This window comes from Dicentrarchus labrax, unplaced genomic scaffold (genome assembly GCF_905237075.1).
Source record: "Dicentrarchus labrax unplaced genomic scaffold, dlabrax2021, whole genome shotgun sequence".
In the NCBI taxonomy this organism is placed as follows: domain Eukaryota; kingdom Metazoa; phylum Chordata; class Actinopteri; family Moronidae; genus Dicentrarchus; species Dicentrarchus labrax.
This window is the reverse complement of record NW_026136720.1, coordinates 23,667,439-23,689,588: the sequence shown is the minus strand read 5'-3', so window position 1 is coordinate 23,689,588 and position 22,150 is coordinate 23,667,439. Positions and strand designations below refer to the sequence as shown.

The window sequence follows — 22,150 nt, the reverse complement described above, 5'->3', positions numbered from 1 at the left end:
CCAAGGCCGCCGCACAGAAACAACAACAGGAGGCTGCCAGTGTTTTACATTTGATTTTACTTGAATAAAAAAATGTACATCCCCTCTGCACAACAGAAATCATTTTAGTTAAAAAAATTACACCTGTTTGTACAATGACACCATTTTATAAAACCATTAAATCCTAAAAGACACAACAGGTCGACAGAGAAATGTTCACAGCGTTAACGTAAACAGGAGAGAAACGAAACCTGAGGAATCACAAAGACAGACTAAGGAAGATAAGGGGGGTTAAAACAGTCAAGAACCGCAAAAAGCAAAGAGTCTGAAGGAGGCAAAATGGCGTTAACTGGCATCAATATTGCAAAAATTAAAACAGTTAAAACTTTTTAATATGAAACATAATTAAATACTACAAAAGACAAAAGATTTGGCAGCAAAAAAGCTTTGAGAGACCCAATCACACCAGTGAGAAGGATTAATGTGTTGAGGCTTGAGGAGGAAATAAACTACTTCCTTTATGCTGGATGTTTCAAGTGCAGGTTAGAAAATGATTTACTCACTAAAAGACAGCGTCCTCCATTTTGGTCAGATTTCTAACATTTTCATTAAAATGGAGTGAATTTGACATGAAATATAAGTAACACATGCTGGTGTGACAGCCATCAGACTTATAGTTAATACGTAGTTAATACACAGTTACAGACAGGTGGTGATCGGCAGGAACAGACACATTTAAAAATCTACATAACTGCACATTAGCTGGCTGCCAGAAGAGATGTCCTCATTATTCAGCTGTTAAGGACAAATAATAAGCATACATGTTTATGGATGTTAGGATGTCAAAGGAAAATCTAAAGAATATCGCAGACCTCAAAATTAAAACTTTTAAAATCCAAGCTCATTCAGACCAGATTGATAGCAATGTGAGAGCACTAATCATTCATTTAAGAGCAACAATTAGTGGTTTGCGCAAAAATAAAAAACTAAAACTTGTTTAGCTTTAGCCTGTTAGCTAGGGTTAGAAAAAAAGCTGAAGTTAAACAGAAGATGAACAAAAAAAGGTCAACATTTCAGCTTCTTTTAGCCTCTTAGCTTAGAAGCTTAGCTGAAAGATAACAGAGCTGTGACAAAAACGTGCATATCAGGTTATTATGTTGTTTTCAATTGTTAACCTTAAGCCAATTAGTTTCAAGCTATAGAACAAAAGCTAAAGTTTAAACAAATATCTGATTTTAGTTTGTGGCTTTTTAAAGCTAAAGCATAATGTGAATAAACCATGATTTGACAAAACTTCAGTATTACAGTTTGTGTCTGTTTTGTTAGCTTTAGCTTCTTAGCTCGGACAAAAAAAAAAAAAAGGGGGTAAAAGTTAATTTTGTGGTTTACATTAAATGTTGCACAGAAGCTAGTTCTTGAACATTCATATAGGGTACAGTCTCTTACCACCACGTAAAAAAACAACACACTAATATTAACGGACTGTAAGGCTTAGCTGCTAAGTACAATACAGAGTCATAATGAAGATTTTCCCTGAAGACACTAATGTAAATTAATATGAGGTTTAAACGTGTTTATCCGACAATAACACTGTAAAAACAACTTTTTTTTTCCTTCAGATGTAGGTGGAATATGATCAGAAAATCAAGCAGGCTAATCGTTTCAGCACTGACAGGTTGTGCAGTAAACTTTCCCATCTAATACATTACCAGGACAGACAGGACGCAGCAGTAATGAGAGAGACGATGAGCTGATTTTCTCAGTTTTACATTATTCTAAACTGAATACTTTTAGGGTTTCAGCTGTTCGCCAGGCAAAGCAAAATAACTGTTGTCATTATTTGTTTTCTAGACCAAATCGATTAATTGAGAAAATATCAGCAGACCAGCATTATTTGATTAATAATCGCTGGTTGCAGCTGCACTTTAAAGTTCAGTTTGGCTGTGATTGTTGACTCAAGGGTTGCAAATTTCATTTTTGATGCTACCGTTAGTAACTAAATTTACAGAGGAAGACGCCCTGTTATTGTTTGATACAGGTGTCTTCCCTGATACTTTATCTGTTCTTTAATATTTTTGTCTCTTAGTGAACTTATTCACTACATCAACTGCAGACAGATATCCATCGCACTCAAATGTCTGAAAACTTCAAAATATCCAGAATCCAAGTTGACATCTTGTTTTGTCCTGCTAACAGTGCACTTAGTTTACAATGATACATAAAACAGAGAAAAGCAGCAAATCCTCACACTGGAGAAGTAACAGCCAAGAATGATTGGAGATTCTGATTAATAAGTTAATTAAATGACACATTGATTATCAAAGTAGTTGTTGATTAATTCTGTCTTAAACTTCCCGCTGTAATATATAATCAGTTTAACAGACCTCTGTGGTAGTAAGCTGAAATGACACAACCTGCAGCCAGTCACATGACACAGCTGACTGATGAGCTGCAGGTGACGGTGTGTTGGTTCAGCCGATCAGTCTGAACAAACTGATCAATCACATTCTTCTTACATCGTAAACCACTGATTATCTCTGAGAACTTAACAACTGTAGCTTGAATAATGAGCTGTAGATGTTTCACATTAAAAGCCTGCCAAGTATAGGAAAGATTGTGCCCTTGGAAGGCTTTTATTGTGAAGCATCTGCCCAGGAAATGTTGAGCTCCACGGAGATTAGTAGGAATATTGTCTTCAAAATAAGGACAAAAACAGTAACATTTTGTGCATGTAAACTGAGTCAATGAGAAGACATAATTTAAATACCAGCAATTAACTGGAGAATATACAGTAAACTAATACTGTGCCATAAACTGGCCTATTTTGAGGGAACTTTCTGTAAAACTGTTTAAGAACAGTGATTAGTATTGGTTTGGCTGATTCTGACATAAAGTCAGTGATCTGTTGGAATCGGATAATGTAATATTACTGTAATCAGTGATTTAATGTCAGAAAATCATTTAGTTTTGATGACTAAGCAAGTATCCCTAATCACATGGAAGCAACTCAAACTAAAGTTCAGCAGCTGTGTGAAGATGTCCGGTGTTTGTGTAAAGGCAGCCATCTTATGAAGGTGTTACTATGTCTCTGGGTTGGTGGCTGTAGCAATGCCATTGATCTTCATGTACTGAGTGTTGATGGCGTCGAAGGCCTCGTCTCTGTGGATCATGGCACCGAACACCATCGGCTGCAACAGAAACAGAGGAACAACGGATTGAGCCTCAACAGAGAGGAAGCCTGTCAGTTTCTAGCTGCAGTAACCAAAGTCAGTGGTGGAAAGTATATGAAGTGAAGTATATGTACATAAGTGCCATACTTAAGTACAATTTGTACTGTAGATAAGTAAGTAGGTAAGTAAAGCTTTATTTATATAGCACCTTTTTGACACAGAGATCCAAAGTGCTTTATAAACAACAAATATACAAAGTAAATAAAATACAAGTATTTCTATGTTATGCAACTTTAGTACAAGTATTGTACTTTTTACTACTACACTACATTTATTTTACAGATATACCTACTACTTACAGTATTTGGCAAATTAAAGGCTCTGCACACCCACTCAGGCGTTTTCAACATCTAGTCTCATGGAAGTTGAGTGGGGGTCTGCCGGGAATTACATTATGTCACCAAAATCTATGTGTTAATAAGGATGATAACTGGGTAGGTTTGCCCCGGCCTAATAGGAACAACAAAACCAACAGAGAGGTGAGGGAGATGTCAATCAAACACTGTCTTACCCACACATCGATGCAGCACTTGTACAGGTATGTTTACACTGTAGTAGTGCTCTACTTAAGTAAAGCTCTGAGTGCTTCTTCCACCACTGGTGACAGTCTCCGCCTGGGTCTCACTGTTGTTTACATGCCATGTTTATTTTCACACGGCATAAGAGTAAACTCATTCTAACTTCAACATGAGATTAGATCATAGTGCCCGCAGCGTAAAAGGGCTCCTCCCTCTGACCCCCTTACCTTTTGGGTGGAGGGCGTTGCTATGGAGATCCCCATCCCAGATCCCGGCAGCACGGACAAAACTTTGTACTGTGAGGGACAGAGAAGACCACGCATCTAAATCCACATTCAAAATAAACTTTATTTTAATGAATCAGCATCAGTAACCGTTTTAAAAGAACGCTTACAACATAAAGAAACAATATGTTAATAAAACGCTAAATGACCAGCAATAACAGGAACTCATCATAAGGGATGTACAGCTTAATGAATAAAGCTGCTATATCTTCCTGCAGCAGACAAGATTAAGCAGATTTCATTTCAAACTATTCCAGCCAATAGTGTCTGGAACAGAAAATAATGTGTCTGTAGTTACTTCACTTCTAATGTACTGATTAATTTAAGATACAATTACAGATCATGAATTTTACTGTTCAAACGACAAAACCCATCATAATCTTTCTTTTTCAGATACAATTAAATCCTGAAAAACTGAAAAATCCAGACTGGTGTCAAATTCTCAACAATTAAGATCAAGCTAACTCAGTCAGGCATCTTAGAGGGGACGCTGAGACAGAATCAGGGACTCTGCTTACCTTCTGGATGTCGGTGATGTCGGTGAGTTTGATGACTTTGTTCCTCTTAGAGGATCCAGACCTGGAACTGGAGCTCTCGAAACACAGATGACTGAGGAGACAGAGAAGATTCAATTAATCCCCCCTTTACTTAGATTGAGTGAAAGACAGGAACAGAGACAGTGTCCAATGAATGTATAATTAAACTAATTACTGTTTTAATAAGTCAACCTGAGTGATTAAGCACACTGTAGTTCCTGATTGGTCAAACAGTATCTTCCACTAGCCAATAATATCCCCGCTTGCAAGTTGATTTAGCTTTTTGACCTGTTGCACTTGCAACGCAAGTTGTGTTACCAGAGGGAAACATTAACACAGCTGTTCACAAGTTAAACACCAGCAATAACACCTTTCCTTTGTATGTCTTATCTGCTTCAAAAGAATATAAATGTCACTCTTTCATTCAGTTACATACAAACTATTATTTTGGTGCTATACCCAAAAAGGTCAGTGGGTGGCAGCAGGATGCCTCCTTCATATAAATGAAAAACACATTTATATGAAGGTTTATATGTCTTTAAAAAGGTGGTTGCTAACAAGTGGCTACAGACTCACTTCTCAGTGACATAGAGGACTCCATTGCGGATGTAGTCTGTCGGTGTCTTCCGGTCTCTGTTGATGAGGCAGCAGCGCCAGCCGTTCTCACACACTGAGACACAAAGAATACCAGAACAAACCGGGTCAGACAACAGTTTACATCACCTGCTGCAGTTCACCATCAGAAGCCTTCACTGTAACCAGGGCGGTAGCTATGAGCACGGTCATGTTCTTGACTCCAGTGTTTTTAGATTTTGTATATTAAATTATTAAGAATTAAGTATTTCCAAGCAAAATTCTAGAATGAGAACCTGATCAGACCAGGTTTTTATCTGCTGTGTTTCAGTCTGAATCTGATCCCCGGTGCAGTTCCTCCCCTACCTGTCAGAGGGTGCTCACACTCCGGTAGATTGAAGACTTCGTGAAAAGTTCCTCTCTTGGTGCTGTAGTATCGCCCTCCGTCCTCGTCCCGGCTGACACCCAGTGGAGCTGCAGCACCGAAGCTGCCTCGCCCCCCCGCCGCAGGAACCTGAACATGTGGACAGAAGGGGGGCCAGACAGGTTCTGGATTAGCACAGTCAGAGAGTTAAGCTGCAGGCAAACAATTTTGTTTGTAAAGGAATTGTTTTTGCGTAGTTCTGTTTGCACACCTGCCTGCCTTAAATTTTGAATTGAACTGAATTGAAAAAACAATATGCTGATGATATAGTGATTTTTTAGCAGTGGGACTAAAAATGTCACGTTTGTTCTGAGGGTGGCATTAGAGTAAAGAACCAATGTAAACATTCATGTAAAAAAAGAAAATGGTGTAAAATCCTCAAAATGGTAGTAAAATATGACCAAAAACACAAAACAATTTTTTTTAACAAATAAAATGTTGATACAAACCTAAAATTTTGTTATGATCTAATCTAAGTTTGTCCTGAGGGTGGCACTAGAGGAAAAGGGTCACTAAAATCTAAAGGGTACAAACTCCTGATGTGATACATCAATGTGTAAACTGTTGGGGGGGGATTACACGCAGGAGGACTCAGCCTTGGTACATCGGCAACCCGCTGTACCTGGTAAGCTATAGGGGCCCCATTTTCTCTATATTTTTTTAAAGCTTTAATGTGTAAAGTGGTTTTAGGACAAAAATCTTCTACTTTGATTATAAAAATGTACTTCTTTGTCAAATAGGCAGCAAACACCTGCAGGAACTCTCCAGAAAAACAGTAATTTGATCACATTCTCTCCCGTGATTGACACATTTCACCTGACTACTTCTTTTTGTTCAGTGAAACATATAGATAGTTCGGATCGGTAAAACCCTGAAAACTGAAGTAAGATCTGACCGGAGTTTGAAGGAGCCACTAGAGGAAGAGGAAGGGGTCATTAACAGCTAAAGGATTTATCTTCTTGAGAGCAGGAATGACACATTTACTGACAATCTGACCTGTAGCTGTTGGGATATCTCAGCCTTAAACAGAGAAACAGCAGTCAGTGATATCAGTATCAGACCGGTCGGAGGACTCTACATCTCTAACTACAGTACACACTACTGACCTATAAATACACACAACACACACAGCAGGATCCTACCTGTTCACACTCAGACAGCTGAGAGAGAAAAACAACAGAGAACTGAAACCAGACAGACCAGAGACAACCTACAGGGACCAGTAAGAACCAGTAACCCACTGATCCAGTTTGCACTGGTCGACCTTTCCTCTGCAGATCTCAGATGTTTCAGTTATTTCTAAAATGAGTCTGAATGTAACTTTCTATTCAAGTTTAGATAATGAGATTAATGGAGGAGATTATCTTGGGGAAAAAAACCTGCATTAACCCTGAGAGGGTCTACTAGAAGACAACATCAGTGGACAGAACTTGTTGAGTTTCGGGGTCCAGCTGAGCCTGTAACATCACATCTCCTGATGATAACAGACTCTTCTGGAATTTCAATGTAAAATATCAGTATTTATACAAAGGTCCCCATTAATTGGGGCGGCAGTAGCTCGGTGTGTAGGGACTTGGCTTGGGAACCATCACTCCACCATCTCTCTCCCTGTTGCATGTCCACAAGTGTGAAGTGTGTATTGCAGCCTGTATGTGTGTGTAAGAATAAAAAGAGTGAAAAGAAGAATTTCCCCTAGGGGATCAATAAAGTATATCTTCTTCTTCTTGTTAACCGCGACCTACACAACAACCATCACAATCTGTGCTCAAAAATGGGAATTCAGGAATTTTTAAAGAACACTTTGCTCAGACACCAGTGATTTCAGACATCTTAACAATTTACAGCTCTTGTGTAAAGCTGTTTAAAGCCTCTGGGGCTGCAAAGGGAGCTGAATGAAGCGATGATTAAACATCAGTTGGGGCTTAAGACTACAAGTTTGAAAGCTTATCAGACCTCAGTAGCCACCCTGATATCTGCATGAGGCTACATTAGCTACTACTAGCATAACCCACCGAATCTCAAAACTATCGGTGGTTGAGGTGAAGAACTCTGTATATGGGTCGCCAGCTCTACCGACTGAGCTAACCAGGCACCAGTCTTGCATCAATTTTGATCTTTTTTTTAAAAAAAAAACCAGCCATTGTGAGTCAACAATGTTAGTATAATGCTAAATTGGTGCAGTACTCCTTTAAATACATATGATTTCCCATTAAGAGAGACAAACTTTGATTTACAGAATTCCGACTTGCGCATTAGCAAAACAACAGAACCGAGGGACTTGTTTTCTCCTGTCATGATGATGATGAAGCAAGCGACACACTGACTGACTTCAGACCAGCGTTGTGGTCTGGGAGCTGTATGTCTTGATGTTTCAGAGTGTGGACTGACCCGTCTGCTCAGCGTGGTGTTGCTGCGCTCCTTCAGCTGCAGGTCAGTGGGTAAATTGGTCCAGATGATGTAGGGTGTGTCGTAGCGCTGCCTCAGCTTGGGACAACTCTTAAAGATGAAGTCAATGATGAAGAACTTTATACCTGCGTACACACCTGAGGAGGAGGAGGAGGAGGAGGACACAAATCAGAGACACTGAAATATGAAGTGGACTCTTCAGGGTGTCATTCAGAGTATTTGCCTTACATTTATCAGGTAGACGAAAAACAACTCTTACACTTATCTGAATAAAAGTGGACAGCTGTTTCCTAACATGTTAGCCACAGTTACTGTATAAGCTGATAACATGTCAGAGTTGTGGGCCTCAGTTTCTTTTTGAGTTTTTCTGCCCCCAAAATAACAATTCCAGATTTCATCAGCTTACACCTGGCATTAGTCTCCACACCCGTCTCCAGTAACCACTTGTGATCAGAGCTCACTTCCCAATCAATGCAAATAAACACTATAGGGATGTACCCTAATCAAAATGTTGTCAGTCAATTGTCAGTTCTGTGGCACTCTAGCTTGTTGCTTTTACCTGCCATTAGCGTTTACGCTACAAAAGATATGTGGTCAAATGTGTCTCAGACCACCTCGGCAAGTGGTTTGAGTAATTGGATCACAATGTGTCTCGGTGGTCGTTTACAGTTGCATTTAGAGCTGTCCACTTATGACCAGATCACCTAAGACACATTCTAATACCAGGTGTAAAACAGTGACGTGTGTGTGTAACAGTGTACACTTTATATGACGTACCTATGATGAATCCCAGCAGTTTGTAAGGCAGCAGGCAGGAGGAGATGAAGGCCAACCACAGACCAACATACAGCTTCTGAGTCAACTCTGGTTGAACCCACATGAACAGACTGCGTGCGCGCACACACGCGCACACACACACACACACACACACACACACACACACACACACACACACACACACACACACACACACACACACACACACACACACACACACACACACACACACAGAGTATTAAAGATCCTGTATGTGGAGCCTCAGTTCTCTCTGACCAGGAACAATCAGTGTGCAGACAAACTCACTTCTTTATTTTCTCCAGGATGTTTGCCATCTTGCCAAACAGATTCTGTGAGGACAAAACAAAAGAACAGAAACAAAGTTGTTGTGAAATCTGCCTGGGGGTGTCGGCTGTGACGTAGAGGCTCTGAATGTCCGCCACATCTCACCTGAGCTTTCTGAGCGACGTCCAGAACCAGCTGGAACTTCTCCGACACCGTCAGGTCTTCTTTAGGAGGCTCCTGGAAAACAGAGGAGAAATAAACACTGATGCCTGTCAATCACCTGCACACCAGGTCCAACTGTTAAATGTTGATTCAATCAATTATTCATCAATCACGTCAATCAAAACAAAAAAGCGTCATTCCTCTATTTTACATGTAATTGTCGCTGTCTGTGCAGCTATTTCTTCCTGTTCACCTGTCAACAAACAAACACTGGACATCATAAAGTGGCTGCAGGAGTGAAAAGAGATTTCTCACCACAGGCTCTGAGACTTCAGGTACGATGCTCCACTGGATCCTCCAGCCTCTGAGAGCAGTGCATCATGGGAACACACAGGTATATATGAGATCATTTCATACTCACTACATTATCTGTGTGTCAGTACTGAAATAAAAAATAAATTAATAATAAATAATAAATCACTGAAACAAGAAACTTTTATGTGTAACTGAGTCATTTTTAAAATCAGTGAGGTGAGCCTTACTGAAGCACTTTATTTAAAGGTCCGGAGTGTAACATTGAAGAGGCAGAAATGGAGTATAACATTCACATGTTTTCATTAGTGTATAATCACCTGAATATAGGAGTCTAATGTTTTGTTTATTTTAGAATGAGCCGCTTATATCTACAGACGGGTCGCCCTCCATGGTGTCCGCCATGTTGAACCGCCATGTTTCTACAGTAGCCCAGAAGGGCCAAGGGCAGGGCATGCACTGACCTGGCGATGAGATAATTTAAGGAGAGGCGGAGGATGGCGAGGAACAGGAACATGGGGACGGCCCAGCCGTGCCACGCTGCATACATGTAGACCTGTGGGGAAGAAACACACACACACACACACACACACACACACACACACACACACACACAGTGTGAATCTTGAGGCAGTGTGTGTGGATACAGACAGATAAGGTGAATTCAGTGAAGGTGGCATGAACCAAGATGAAGACACATCTATGTGAGATGAAAATGCTTCAACTGAAAAATGTGTTCTTATCCTGAAACGTGTTTGTGTGACCAAACCAAGACATCCGTCATACCAATATGTATAACTCAAAACATAAAATACCGTGACCAAAAATAATAAAAGTAAAAAGTGCAAAAGACTGAGTACTTGAATCTCTTAAAATAATTCATGAAGCAGATTCATGATAAATACACAAAACAACAAAACAATCCTATAGTTTCTGATGTATAAACAATCGTAAAATGATATTATTGTTTCTTTCTCACATTGTTATCGTTATTTTACACATCTACATCTTGCTTTCTGCTGAGCATCAGTAACGTGCTCACTGTCTCTGTGTGGACTCACAATGAAGGCGATGGCCGACGTGTAAACAGAGTACCAGCTGGATAAGGCAGAAAGATTCCTCTTGAAGTTGGTCACAGGTCTGAATCCCCGTTCTGGAAACGCAACAACAGATCAGCTGACCAATCACAGACATGTATCACAACAGAGAAACCTTTCTCTGTATGTTTTAAATAAAGCATCTAAACTGCTTCTCCCACAAGTACACTATGTGGCCAAAAGTATTTGGACACCCCTGTACTTTGGTTTTGGGGCTGCTCTTTTTCTGGTTTGGTATATTTGATGTGTAAGACAGAAATACTCACTGAGCCGTCTCATGTTTTCAGTCAACCTGTGAATAAGAAACCAGATATTTATTTAGATTGAAGACAAATACAGCTCTAACACAATAAACAAAATATGTTACAGCTTTAGTTGCTTTGAATCATTGTGTTGTGTTTATCTGCTGTGTTTTCAAGAAATCACTCCTAAAGCAAGTGGATGTGTCCTGAATGGTCTCTGACAGTTTCTGGATTTTTCCGTCTCACCTCTTGGCACTCAGTGGCTCCTCCGTTTCCACCGTCTGCTCCTCCGGTTGGAAACGGAAATCCTCGATATAAACGCCGAAACGATTGTAAAGCCATTTCAGGAAGCTGTCAGACAGCTTGTCCTTCTGTTTGTCTGAGGACAGGAAAACAAAAGAGTCTGAACCAACACATTCATTAACACTTATTCAAGTTTATATACAAAGGTTTGGACCAAACTTTGTCCTGTATGAAAATCTGAGAGACGGATGTCTGAAAATGTGAAAACACGCGTTTTTGCGAGAGGTGGCGTCTGAATGATGAAGAACGAGCCCTGAGATTTGGCCCAAATATGAAGCTCAAAAGGCTCAGGAGGTCTCAGAACTTGAGGTAATTATTTTTAGTCGGTGCATGATGTAGTTTTATTGCCGGTAAAAAATATTTTTACTTCGTTTTAATTGCCAAAAGTTAATTTTGGACCCTGTTAGAAAATATCTGTTTCTTTAATAAAAAGCTGAATGTGCAACAAAGTGGACATTGGGAGAGAAGGAAGAACTTAAACTTTGTCTCCCATGGTGCATTTCAGCAAGACACATCCAATTACACAGCTTCAGAGTATGTTATGGGCATCGCGAACAACAAGCTGCTAATACAATCTGCAGCTTGTTTCCCACTGCCCACTCCCACAGAGCAAAGCCTTTCACATTTGCTGCTGCTCTGATTCACGCCTCTGTCTGTCTTTGGCTGAGGCTCATGGGCATTGTTGTATTTCAGCCAAACAAATGACTTCTCAGAGGCAAGGGTAAAACTGGTGGCTATAGCATAAACCTCTGGGTATAACACCTCTCTTAACAGTGTCAGTCAAATCTGACATTTTGATCTTTCTAAAGGTAGAATTTATGGCTGAGATTGCATTATATTGCATAGGTGTACCTAATAAAGTGGCCACTGAGTGCATGTTAAGTTACATTGAGGACAACAGATCTCCCACTTTGCAACTCTACTGAGCACGGAGCACAGATTAACTCAAAGGCAGACCTTCTACTAAAAGAGAGAGAGCGTTCTTGCAGCTCACCTGTGCTGCTGACAGTAGATGGAGGAGGGAGTGGGGGCGATGGTTTAGGTGTCTGAGAAGGTGAGTCTTCCAGGCTGTGAAGTGACCAGCAGACAGAAGAACAGACAACCTGTCAGAGCAGCATAACACAACAGGAACAAACCTCTCTGTCTGATGTCTCCACAATCATTAAATAAAGTTTTTATCAAACAACCACCTGGATCTCAAGACGTCGTTGATCTTCTGCTCCAGCTCGTTGCATCTGCTGCGCTCCCTCTCCAGCTCCTGTTTCAGTGACTCCACATTGGACTCCTCTTTAAGTTTCCTCAGCTCCTCCTCTGAAACAGATAAGTCAGAGCATTAAAGCATAGGTTCACTGTTTTCAAGTCTTAAAACAATACTCCTATGCCCATAAGCACATTAAAACAGTTGGTTGTTGTAAAAGTACATGTCCGTACGTATTGTGGAGACATCCCTTTCTAACATGCTTCCAATGTCAGTGATGGGGAACAAAATCCACAATCTTTTTTTGTATAAGAGTTAGCCACATCAAGTAAATATCTCCCAAAGTTATGGTCTCTTTAGTATAAAGTTTTATGTTTCCCCACAGTGTTTCCTTGCTGAGCTGCAGTGGAGGGATAGTGACACTAAGAGAATTATTTTACTTTTTAGATTTAGTGATCATGGCGATTACATAAATCCCAGCGAGAGAGCTGTTTTTACTGGTATGATGATGAAACCAGATCAATGAAGAAAAAAACGGTACTGCAGCAACATCAGCTTCAAAGCCTGATTATCAGGTCTGGACCAATGAACAACATTTATGATATAAGTTAACAAACTTGCTATAATAAACCTGTTATCAGCTGCAATAATTTTAAGCTGCAATCTGCTCTATTTAGCCGTGTGATGAGATTATACAAGGTGGACTGCAGCAGCCTTTGACGTATGGTACAGAATTTGGGAGGTAACCACACAGTATTGGGTCAAGCAGCAGCAATTGCATTATGAAGGGGCCTTTTTATGGCCTGTTATGGGACTAATACAGCAGCCAAGTACAAACGGACTTAAAATGTTGTTTTAAGACTGACTTGAAAAATTGTGAACCTGTCCTTTAAAGGTACCAGAGCTCATGAATTTAAAATGCAGCCTCTGCATCAGTGATGGATTTTAACACTCACCTCCTCTTCTCACTAACACATGTTAGTTTCACCACTTATTAGAGAACTTTTCTTCCTGGTTTATAACGTCTAACGCTGACCAAGCAGAGCATGAGGGGGCATTAAGTTAAACACTGTTACAACTGTTACTGAAGGAAACACAAGGTCCTTTTTCACCACTCTGTGTGAGTGTGGGTGTGTGTGTGTGTGGTCGGGTGGGGCGTGTCAGATCAGGTCAGCATAGTTATTAATAGCTGTGTGTGTGTTACATAAAGCAGTAGCAGATATTGATGGATTACCCAGCGTGCTGTTGTACTGTTGGACTGCAGTCCACAATGACCAGCAAATCAACACACACTGTTCCTGCACTGATTAAAAAGGGGCAGTTTACTTTTTTTTGTTTTTCTATTGTTTTTTGTTTTTTTTTTTGACCGTGATAGACTGACAAAATAATATTAAATCAAGGTCTACTTGAGCTTTACCCCGGCCGAAACATGTCAGTGTAGTAGGTGGGTTTCCATCCACCTGTTTTAATGTGCATTTTCAATTTGCGCATGAAGAACACTGAGTGGAAAGGCCACATATTTTAAGTTTAAAAAGTCAAGATATCAATAAGAAAGTTTTTAGGCTTGGGGGAAGTGGAGACGTTGGTGTATGAATTAAAAGAAAATGCAACAAGGTTCAATAGAGACGTATTCATAAATGTTGGCAAGAAAACATCAGATCTGAGTGGAGTAATGAAGAGATTGTAACCTTCCTTAAAATCAATACAGGAAACAAACACAAATGCCATATTTCCATCGTGTTTTTTAATTTTCTATCCTCCATTTGAATTTTAAGTGGCGCTCTTAACTATGTCATCTTGTTGCACCCTCTTCTTCTACTATAGTACAATGGCACCTGCCTGGAGCATTAGCGCCACCTACTGCCTATCTCGATGACCCAACTACAAGCGTACAGAAATTTGGATTTTGTTATTAAGATTTTTTGGTGGGAAACCAAATGTAGCAACTGAGAGGAAAGAGAGGGATACTGGAACAACAAATTGGCTCTGGGTCTGACTAAATGGTCTGAATCTCAGTGGTTTTTTCTTAATAAATGTTAGTGCTGTCAAACGATTAAAATATTTAATCGCGATTAATCGCATTAATGTCATAGTTAACTCGCAATTAATCGCAATTAATCGCACATTTTTATCTATTCTAAATGTCCCTTGATTTCTTTTTGTCCCATTATTTTTTCTCATTTTAATGCTCTTATCAACATGGAAAAGTGGATCAGCTTGCTTTGTGAAAATGTTGTTTTTATTGAAAACAACATAGGTATATACTGTAGTGTTCAATTTCACACTAACATTCTCACTTGGAGCAAATAATCTCTCACACAATGTAACACTGTCCATCAATAAAAGGGTGAAAAAAATACTTTGTCACACAAACAGCCCCTTCAACAGCCCTTTCTAAGGGATCAAAACATGGCGATAGAAAATAAAATTACAAAGTGCACATGTAAGGTAAACTAGGACTCAGCCTATAGTGCAGTTAAACCATGGCTTAATACGTTTTCAAGTTTGCTTTGAACATAGCAGTCAGGCTACTGCTCTTTATTCACCAGAGGCTCAACCCAGCCTCTTATTTCAGAAAGAATGAACAGTAACGGTTACCAATAAAAGGTAAGCCAATTACTTTGCATTAACACCGTTAATAACGTGTTAAACTGACAGCACTAATAAATATTCTTAATAAAATCTCACAGAGAAAAATTTACTTTGGAAATATGAAGATAAAATTCACAGATTTCATTCCACACATAAAGACCCGGATGATGCTTAAAGCTAAAACCGATCTGTGAACCAGTTACTTTGTTTGTAGTTTCACATTATGTAATTGAAGTTTTATAAAACTCCACACAAATTACAGTTCTGGTCAGACTACTCACGTAAGAAGTGTTTCTCTAACAAGGCGATTTCTAGGTGACCTTTGACCTCGTTGAGATCTGTTCTCTGGTCCTCTTGGAGAGCTGCAGAAAATGATCCTGGACCAGCCTGTAACACAAACACACAGACAGAAATATTAAATAACCAGACAGTGTAGAAAATATTATTGATGAACAGTGGGGGAAAAATCTGTTTCAAGAAACTAAAGTAACAGTAAACTAGCTTGTGGTTTTTCTTATATGTGGGGTGCCACAAGGTTCAACCCTAGGTCCTCCTATATTCACCTGCTATATTCACAGTCTATAGAGATGGACAGATGATACCAAAGCTCCAAGGCTTGATAAATTCATGTTTCAAAACATTTTGTCCGTGTTTGTGTCAAATGAAAAATACCACCAGATTCTCTATTACAGATCAGATCAGGTGTGTTTGTGTACCTGAGCTTCACTCTGCTGCTCTCCCTCCGCCTCCCTCAGCTCCTCCGTCTCTTTGACGGAGGTACGTGGCTTAATCACAATCTCCTCGGTGCATTCTGTGTCTGACGTGTTGGGCGACTCGGCCAGATCCAGGAACTCGTCCCGTCTCTGACCCCGGAACCGGATCCTGTCCAGATGCTTTCGCATGGTGGGCGCCGTGGAGCCAGTCTCTACCTACACATGACTGACAACTGTGCTGCAGAGACTGAAAGAGAAGAGGAACATGGAGAAATGATCCACAAAACATTCAATAACCAACTGAGAGCTGTGCAGCATGGCTCTAAGGATGGCAGTGCTGCTGTGTCAGTCCACCACTTTGGTCCAGACTGAAATATCTCAACTGTTGGATTGCCATGACATTTTGTACAGATATTGGGTCCCAGAGGTCCTAATGACTTTGCTGACCCCCTTACTTTTCTTCTACCACCACCACAAGGTTGACATTAGCATTTTTTGAGCGATTCAACATATTAAAATCAACAGAGACAACAGCCTGACAGTAAGGAAATAGATCCACTGAACCTGAAACTGGAGCTGGATGAAAAGCAGAAACAATAAACCAAAATGTCTGAAAATGAACACACATGTCTTCTGACTGACCTGAATGTGAGGCTCCTTCAACATTAACTGATCATACGCTTCACAAAGGGAGAGAGCACTCAACACGTCTGCCAGCTCACTTAAAGACGTATACAAACAGCAAATCAGATGTTCCACAGGGACCGTACTGTTTGTTCAGGGAGGAGGAAATGTTTCATCATCTGCTCTCCGGCCCGACACAGGGGGGCCATAAAACATGACTGTAGAGTCTGTGTGGACTCCAAACCCACTCATCTTAAACACAGACTGACAGACACACCCGTCAGTCAACACAAACAGGTTGACATCTTTGGAAATATGCTTATTCCCTTTTAGCCAGAGAGTTAGATGTCAAGATCAATACCACTATCTCATGTCTGTTAAATATGAGGCTACAGCCAGCAGCCAGTTAGCGTAGCTTAACATGAAGACTAGAAACAGGGGGAAACGGCTGGCCTGTCCAAAGAAAACAAAAGCCACCTATCACCACCTCTTGAGTTCACAAATATACACATTGCATCTGGTTTGTTTAATACAAAAACCAAAGCATAAAAACACAGATTTACAGAGGGTTATGTGTTGAACTATTTCTTGGTTGGGACCAGTAACTTACTCTCCACTTAATGCCTGGTAGCTGCATGACATAGTCCGGCAAATAACTGCGGCAAAATGCTAAAATGTGTTTTTTACATTTCAGTTTCAGTACAGATTAAATAAACAGAATATAATCAGAATCAGGTTTTTTTTGCTAAGTAGGTTTTCACATACAAGGAGTTTGCCTTGGTAAGTTAGAGCATAACAATTAAATCTAGAAAAATATTCATAAAGATAAAAATAGAGACAACAAAAAGAGACAATATATACAATATGGCCAAATACTTAAACAAATGAGTGAAGAGCTGTACAGGAATGTGCAAAAAACTGTCAGGGGAATCTGCAAGTTAGCAGTGTGACACATAATTATATTTGCAATAGGCAAAGATACAAACCAGGGGAAGTGCATTAATGTAATGCATATATTCAGGCTGGGCGGTGGGTTGAAGTATCGGATAAATATCACAGTGTATTAATTAGTGAGCTTTAAAGGATCTGGTAGGTTGATGCTGTTACCTTTAGACAGAGCCAAAGCTAGCCGTTTCCCCCTGTATCCACTCTTTATGCCACTCTATGTTAACCAGTTGCTGGTTGTAGCCTCTATCATACTACTTATTCTGTCCACAGAGGGACATCAGAAGAAGATCAGAGGTAGACAGCTGACTGTGAAAGACTGAAGGTGTTGTTCAGTCTGAAGATTACGGAGCCGTCTGACTGGACTGACTGCTTCTATATCTGTCTGAACATGTAGAATGAAATGAATTGGTTTGTCAGACACTGCCTACTGACTGACTGACTGACTGACTGACTGACAGAGACTGACTGACAGAGACTGACTGACTGACTGACTGACTGACGGGTATTGACTGACTGACAGGCAGTCTGTCTCTGAGGACAGAAACCAGTGTCGGTTCTGTTGCCACCTGGTCGGTGACAGCCAATCAGCTGCTGCTTACCTGCGGACCTCAAGGAGGACCTACAGGACCTCGACAGGACCGCGGGGTCTAGGTTGAACACACCGGGACACCTCAGAGGACCGCGATGAAAAGAGTAGGAAGTAATAAAGGAAGGAAAGAGAGGACAGATGAAGAGTTTCTCACCTTGAACAGAAAATGAAACAAACTTTCCCTCCTCCTTTCTTTCCAGGCGGTCCACACCCGTTACAAACCCGCTCCCAAACGAGTCAAATCCGCTCCAAACCGGACCGGGCTACTCTCAGATCCGCTCCAGATCAGCCCCCCCCCTTTCTCTGTCCCGACAGTTAGTCCAGATGTGGGTGTTTTTAGGGGGTGAAACCAGACCGTGTCTCCCTACCTGACACAATAATCACTGCTGTGGGCGGGGTGGCTAGCGGCAGACAAACAAGGAAGTGACGCCATCACGCTGCACTCTTAAAGCGAACGTCCGGGTCGAGGCAGGCGGAACCCAAACAGGCTGTCCTCTGTTTCTGGAGGAACTTTGAAGTAAGTTAGTTTGACAGCTGGTTCAGACACTGTGGTGCTGCTGCGACGGTGAACAGGTCAGTAGATCCAGCTGTTAGAGACGGTGTTGCTGAGAGGCGGACATGGTCTCCACGATCCAGAACACCGACGTGAAGCAGGTAAGACTCACCTGAGGCCTTATGGGTTCATCTTCTGGGGAACCACCGTGGATGTCTGTGCTAAAACTTATCGGGACCCCCATTTAGTCGATGCTGAGATGTTACACTGGATACGTGAGCCGATGGGGGAGCTACAGGAAATATCAGGGGCGGATCAGGGATCAGTCTGTATCTGTCTCACCCCGAAAGAGTGAGACAGGTGAGATCACATACCTGTAGAAACACTGCAACTCAGCCCCGACGAACATTAGAAGTATCACACTGTATTTTGTGCAGTTTCACAGAGTTTTCCCACCAAACTACATTTAAAAAAACAGGTATTTTAATGCCACTTCGGTAAAATTCAGCTCTTAAATAATTATACAGCCCACTATTGCACTAAAGTTCTTTAAAGAGAAAGTTAAAAATGACCGGTTTTATTATTTAAATGATTTCTTAATATATTAAAATGTCTGTGTAGTGTTTGCAATGTATGCCGAATTGATGATTATTTATAATATGATTTAATATACAGCTCCGTTCTTTTTAACTGTGATATACTTTAACCCGTTAGCGACGCAATGCTTAAATCGCATATTTTATAACAGGAATTCGGCCCGGAGAATATGAGGGTAAAAATTAGGAAAACCTGTGCAGAATTTCAAGAAAAGCTGTCTGCACACAACAAGCGACACTACTCTTTCAGACAGTAAAAAAAACCCCGCACAATAACATGGCGTTTTCTCCTGCACAAACATATGTGTAACAATATTAATTTAAAATGTGCCAATGAGTTTAAATTCAGGTTTCACTTCAAATTCTGTCATTTTAATCGCACTGTGAGCAGTGTTGCATGATGGTCCTGTTCAGGTGTCTAAGTGATTCCATTATGTTGTGGTTCGGTGCTGCTTCTGTGTGTGTTGTACTGCTGATTTCTGAATGAAGTGCAGATGAAGATCAGGTGTTTGTGTCTCCTCTGCAGAAAGATGCTGCTCGTGCTGCGGTTGTCGCGGTAACGTCTCGCGCTGTGTTTGACTGTGGAGTCGGTGGTGGCGATGACGTTTGCGGAGTGGGCGTGGCTTTCCCGCTGCTGCAGGTGAGAACACCAAAAGTGTGTTAGCCATCTTAAAAGCATGTATGTAATAGCAGTGATATTCACTCATGCCAAATGAATGACAACATCCCCCTCTCTTTGTGTTTGTAAAGTATTAAAAAATCCCATATGCAGACCAACAATAATTTGATTTCTAATGTGTATCTAAAGCCTGATATATCTTCTTCCTCTGTGCCATAGAGCTCCACTGTAGTCAAAAACTATTCCAAACACATCAGTGTTGCACTGGGTGACATGTTCCTACATCACCATGAACACACACACTGTAGTTTGTTTTGACTCAATCCCACATACACTGTCCTGCTGCCCCAAATACTCACGTGTTTCAATCTGCCTCTGAAAATAGTCCCCAACAAATGCACTATGTCGGCCTGTTTGGGTAATGTTTGCTAAAAACTACATTAAACAGCTGGAAATGACTGTTTGTTCGCATTTTTTAAAGATTTAAGTCTTCAGTGGGAACCAATGGGCCTGGAGCTCAGAGCCACAGACAGGGTGGGGATTCGGAGGTCCAGTGGACATGTTGACAATAAGAAAACTATAGAATAACACCAGACCGAAGCTTGGAAGGAAAATGTCAGATAATCTTAATTCCAATAAATTGTTTTACTCTTCAGGCGCTGCAGAGAGTGAATGAACGTCTGCTGGAGGAAAATCCAGCTGAGTCGCTGCTGTTTGATGTCGTGCTGATCACCACCAGTAGCCAGCAACAGCAGCAGAGCTCCCGCATCAGCAGCAGCACCAGACATTACGGTAATCAGTAATCTAACTTTAGCCTTCAGCAGACAGATGACAGTTAGTAGCTGATGAGTTGTTGGAAGTTTGTGGTCTTGTTGGTGACAGTGTTGACTTCCTGTCACAATGTCATCACCACTCTATTGCAGGTCTCGAAGTCAGCAGGTTCTGTTTTTCCAGCGAGGAGGATTTCATTGAGAGTTTACTGACAAATGGCGTGCAGCTCTTCCTGACAACAGACAGAAACGAGGCAACGCAAGCATCACAAAGTGGTAAAGAGTTGTGTTTTTTTCTGCTGTCATTTATCACAGCTCATGTGTGATGGATACGAACCTCCAGAGGCTTTTTACAGCGGATCACAGTCTCTGTCAGGTCGTGGAGCCTGAAAATCCTGATTTGGTTAAAGAGAAAATTAGATAAAACATTTATCAGAGAATAACAGTTTGACATTTAAAATGCAATCTCAGAATATAGTTTGATATCTCTGTCACCATACCATGAATGGTGCCCTTAAGGTGGAAACCTTTTTAAGCATTGTTTAGCAGACATTTTCAAGTAAGGTTTCAGAACAAGTGTCTGGCATCCAGAATTTGTTTTGCTTAACAGTTGTACTTTACTAGTCATAAGCATTATTAGCAATGTTGGTCACTTTCAAGTTGCGTAGTTTCCCCCATTTCATGTGTTTTGATAATGTGTTGATGTCTTGGTGATTGTGAAGTTAGAAGGTGAATAATCCTCTTTGTCATTGGTCCAGGTGTTCTCTCGGCGCTGCTGGACCAGCAGATTGCTTCCTGTCCTCCAGAGCAGCTCAGAGTAATGTTCTGTGGGGACGCCATCGTCCAGCCCGACACTGGCCCAACGCCAGCGAGCCGACAGGTCGCTCAGGTAACATTCTGCTGATACGTCACCTTTACTTTTTAATTCATGCAGAAGACTTCTTCATTCAAGTCACATTCTTCCTCTACAGAGTTTCTCGACTCAGCTTGGCGAGATGCGGCAGAGGTTCGGCGTGTTCAACAGCCCTCTCAGTATCGTCCTGGTGACATCTCGTGGTGGCAGGGAAAGCTGCAGCGGTGCCTTGCAGAAGCTGCGGTCCCGCGGCGTCAGCGTGGATGAGGCGTATTGCCTGGCCGGGGCCCCACAGGGCCCCATCGTGTCACTACTCCGACCTCACTTCCTGCTCAGCGAAGGCTTCAGAAACCTGGAGGAGTGATGACATCATGAGAGGATGTGCTGTCACATGACCTCACAAAGAACTTCACTGTCTTTGAAACAAGCTGCCAAACCCTCAATATGCACTTAAGTAGTTAATTGAGCCTTAAGGAACCAATCAATCATCATGATGTAAAGCTAAGTGAAGCCCCGCCCACCACCAAAATTCAAACCACAGGATTGGACGCTGTTACACAGAAGTAAAATGGGTATATATTTTTTTGACATGTAAACATTGTTTTGAGACAAATGGATGATATAAATACATCTAACAAATCAGCATGTGTGTAACTCTGTTATAGTCCAGTAGGGGGCAGTCTAGCTTTGATATTTCACAGAAATCTGACCAACTCTGTTACTGTTATTGTCTCTGACCTTTGACCCTTAATGCTGGAACTGGTGTGGACTAGAGTGGAGAACAGCTGTGGTTCAGATCAGAATTAAGTTAAACTGACTCCTTCAGGTGTTTAACCCCTTGTGTCTACTGATGTGTATGATACATTGTGGTTGGAATGGATGTGTTTCAGTCCTCCAGCAGACACGTTTGTTGAGCCTTAAATCAGACTGAATGCAGGTTTGCAGCTCATTTCTAATGTATATTTTAAGAGATATTTGTTTCTGTGCTTTAGTGGTTTTAAATGAGTATGCCACCTGATCATTATTT

At 41.1% G+C, this 22,150-nt stretch overlaps 2 protein-coding genes across 2 annotated transcripts; one reads left to right on the top strand and one right to left on the bottom strand.

Annotated features, from left to right (window-relative positions):
- Positions 1 to 40: 40 nt before the first annotated feature.
- On the bottom strand, positions 41 to 18,087 carry LOC127353391 (GRAM domain-containing protein 4). Its single transcript, XM_051382583.1, has 19 exons — positions 17,947 to 18,087; positions 15,635 to 15,878; positions 15,200 to 15,305; positions 12,319 to 12,439; positions 12,123 to 12,196; positions 11,072 to 11,204; positions 10,850 to 10,875; positions 10,548 to 10,639; positions 9,951 to 10,042; positions 9,490 to 9,538; positions 9,178 to 9,249; positions 9,034 to 9,077; positions 8,728 to 8,837; positions 7,933 to 8,087; positions 5,487 to 5,634; positions 5,124 to 5,217; positions 4,530 to 4,620; positions 3,955 to 4,023; positions 41 to 3,167 (listed from the first exon to the last, which is right to left on the bottom strand). The coding sequence occupies exons 2-19, from the start codon at positions 15,818 to 15,820 to the stop codon at positions 3,060 to 3,062; spliced, it is 1,770 nt and encodes a 589-aa protein (XP_051238543.1). The 5' UTR covers positions 15,821 to 15,878; positions 17,947 to 18,087; the 3' UTR covers positions 41 to 3,059.
- Positions 18,088 to 18,236: 149 nt separating this feature from the next.
- On the top strand, positions 18,237 to 21,765 carry LOC127353394 (cytosolic 5'-nucleotidase 1B). The gene is made up of 6 exons (XM_051382587.1): positions 18,237 to 18,446; positions 19,408 to 19,521; positions 20,157 to 20,292; positions 20,424 to 20,546; positions 21,029 to 21,159; positions 21,242 to 21,765. Exons 1-6 carry the CDS (start codon positions 18,411 to 18,413, stop codon positions 21,485 to 21,487), a joined length of 786 nt encoding a protein of 261 aa, XP_051238547.1. The 5' UTR covers positions 18,237 to 18,410; the 3' UTR covers positions 21,488 to 21,765.
- Positions 21,766 to 22,150: the final 385 nt, after the last annotated feature.

Excerpts from the sequence above, each read along its gene's own strand:
- LOC127353391 (XM_051382583.1), bottom strand. The coding sequence starts at position 15,820 with ATGCGAAAGCATCTGGACAGGATCCGGTTCCGGGGTCAGAGACGGGAC. Across the intron at positions 12,197-12,318 it reads AACGACGTCTTGAGATCCAG|CCTGGAAGACTCACCTTCTC; the intron begins GTGGTTGTTTGA and ends GTCACTTCACAG. Across the intron at positions 11,205-12,122 it reads ATCTACTGTCAGCAGCACAG|ACAAACAGAAGGACAAGCTG; the intron begins GTGAGCTGCAAG and ends TCCTGTCCTCAG.
- LOC127353394 (XM_051382587.1), top strand. The coding sequence starts at position 18,411 with ATGGTCTCCACGATCCAGAACACCGACGTGAAGCAG. Across the intron at positions 20,293-20,423 it reads CAGCAGCACCAGACATTACG|GTCTCGAAGTCAGCAGGTTC; the intron begins GTAATCAGTAAT and ends ACTCTATTGCAG. Across the intron at positions 21,160-21,241 it reads CGAGCCGACAGGTCGCTCAG|AGTTTCTCGACTCAGCTTGG; the intron begins GTAACATTCTGC and ends CTTCCTCTACAG.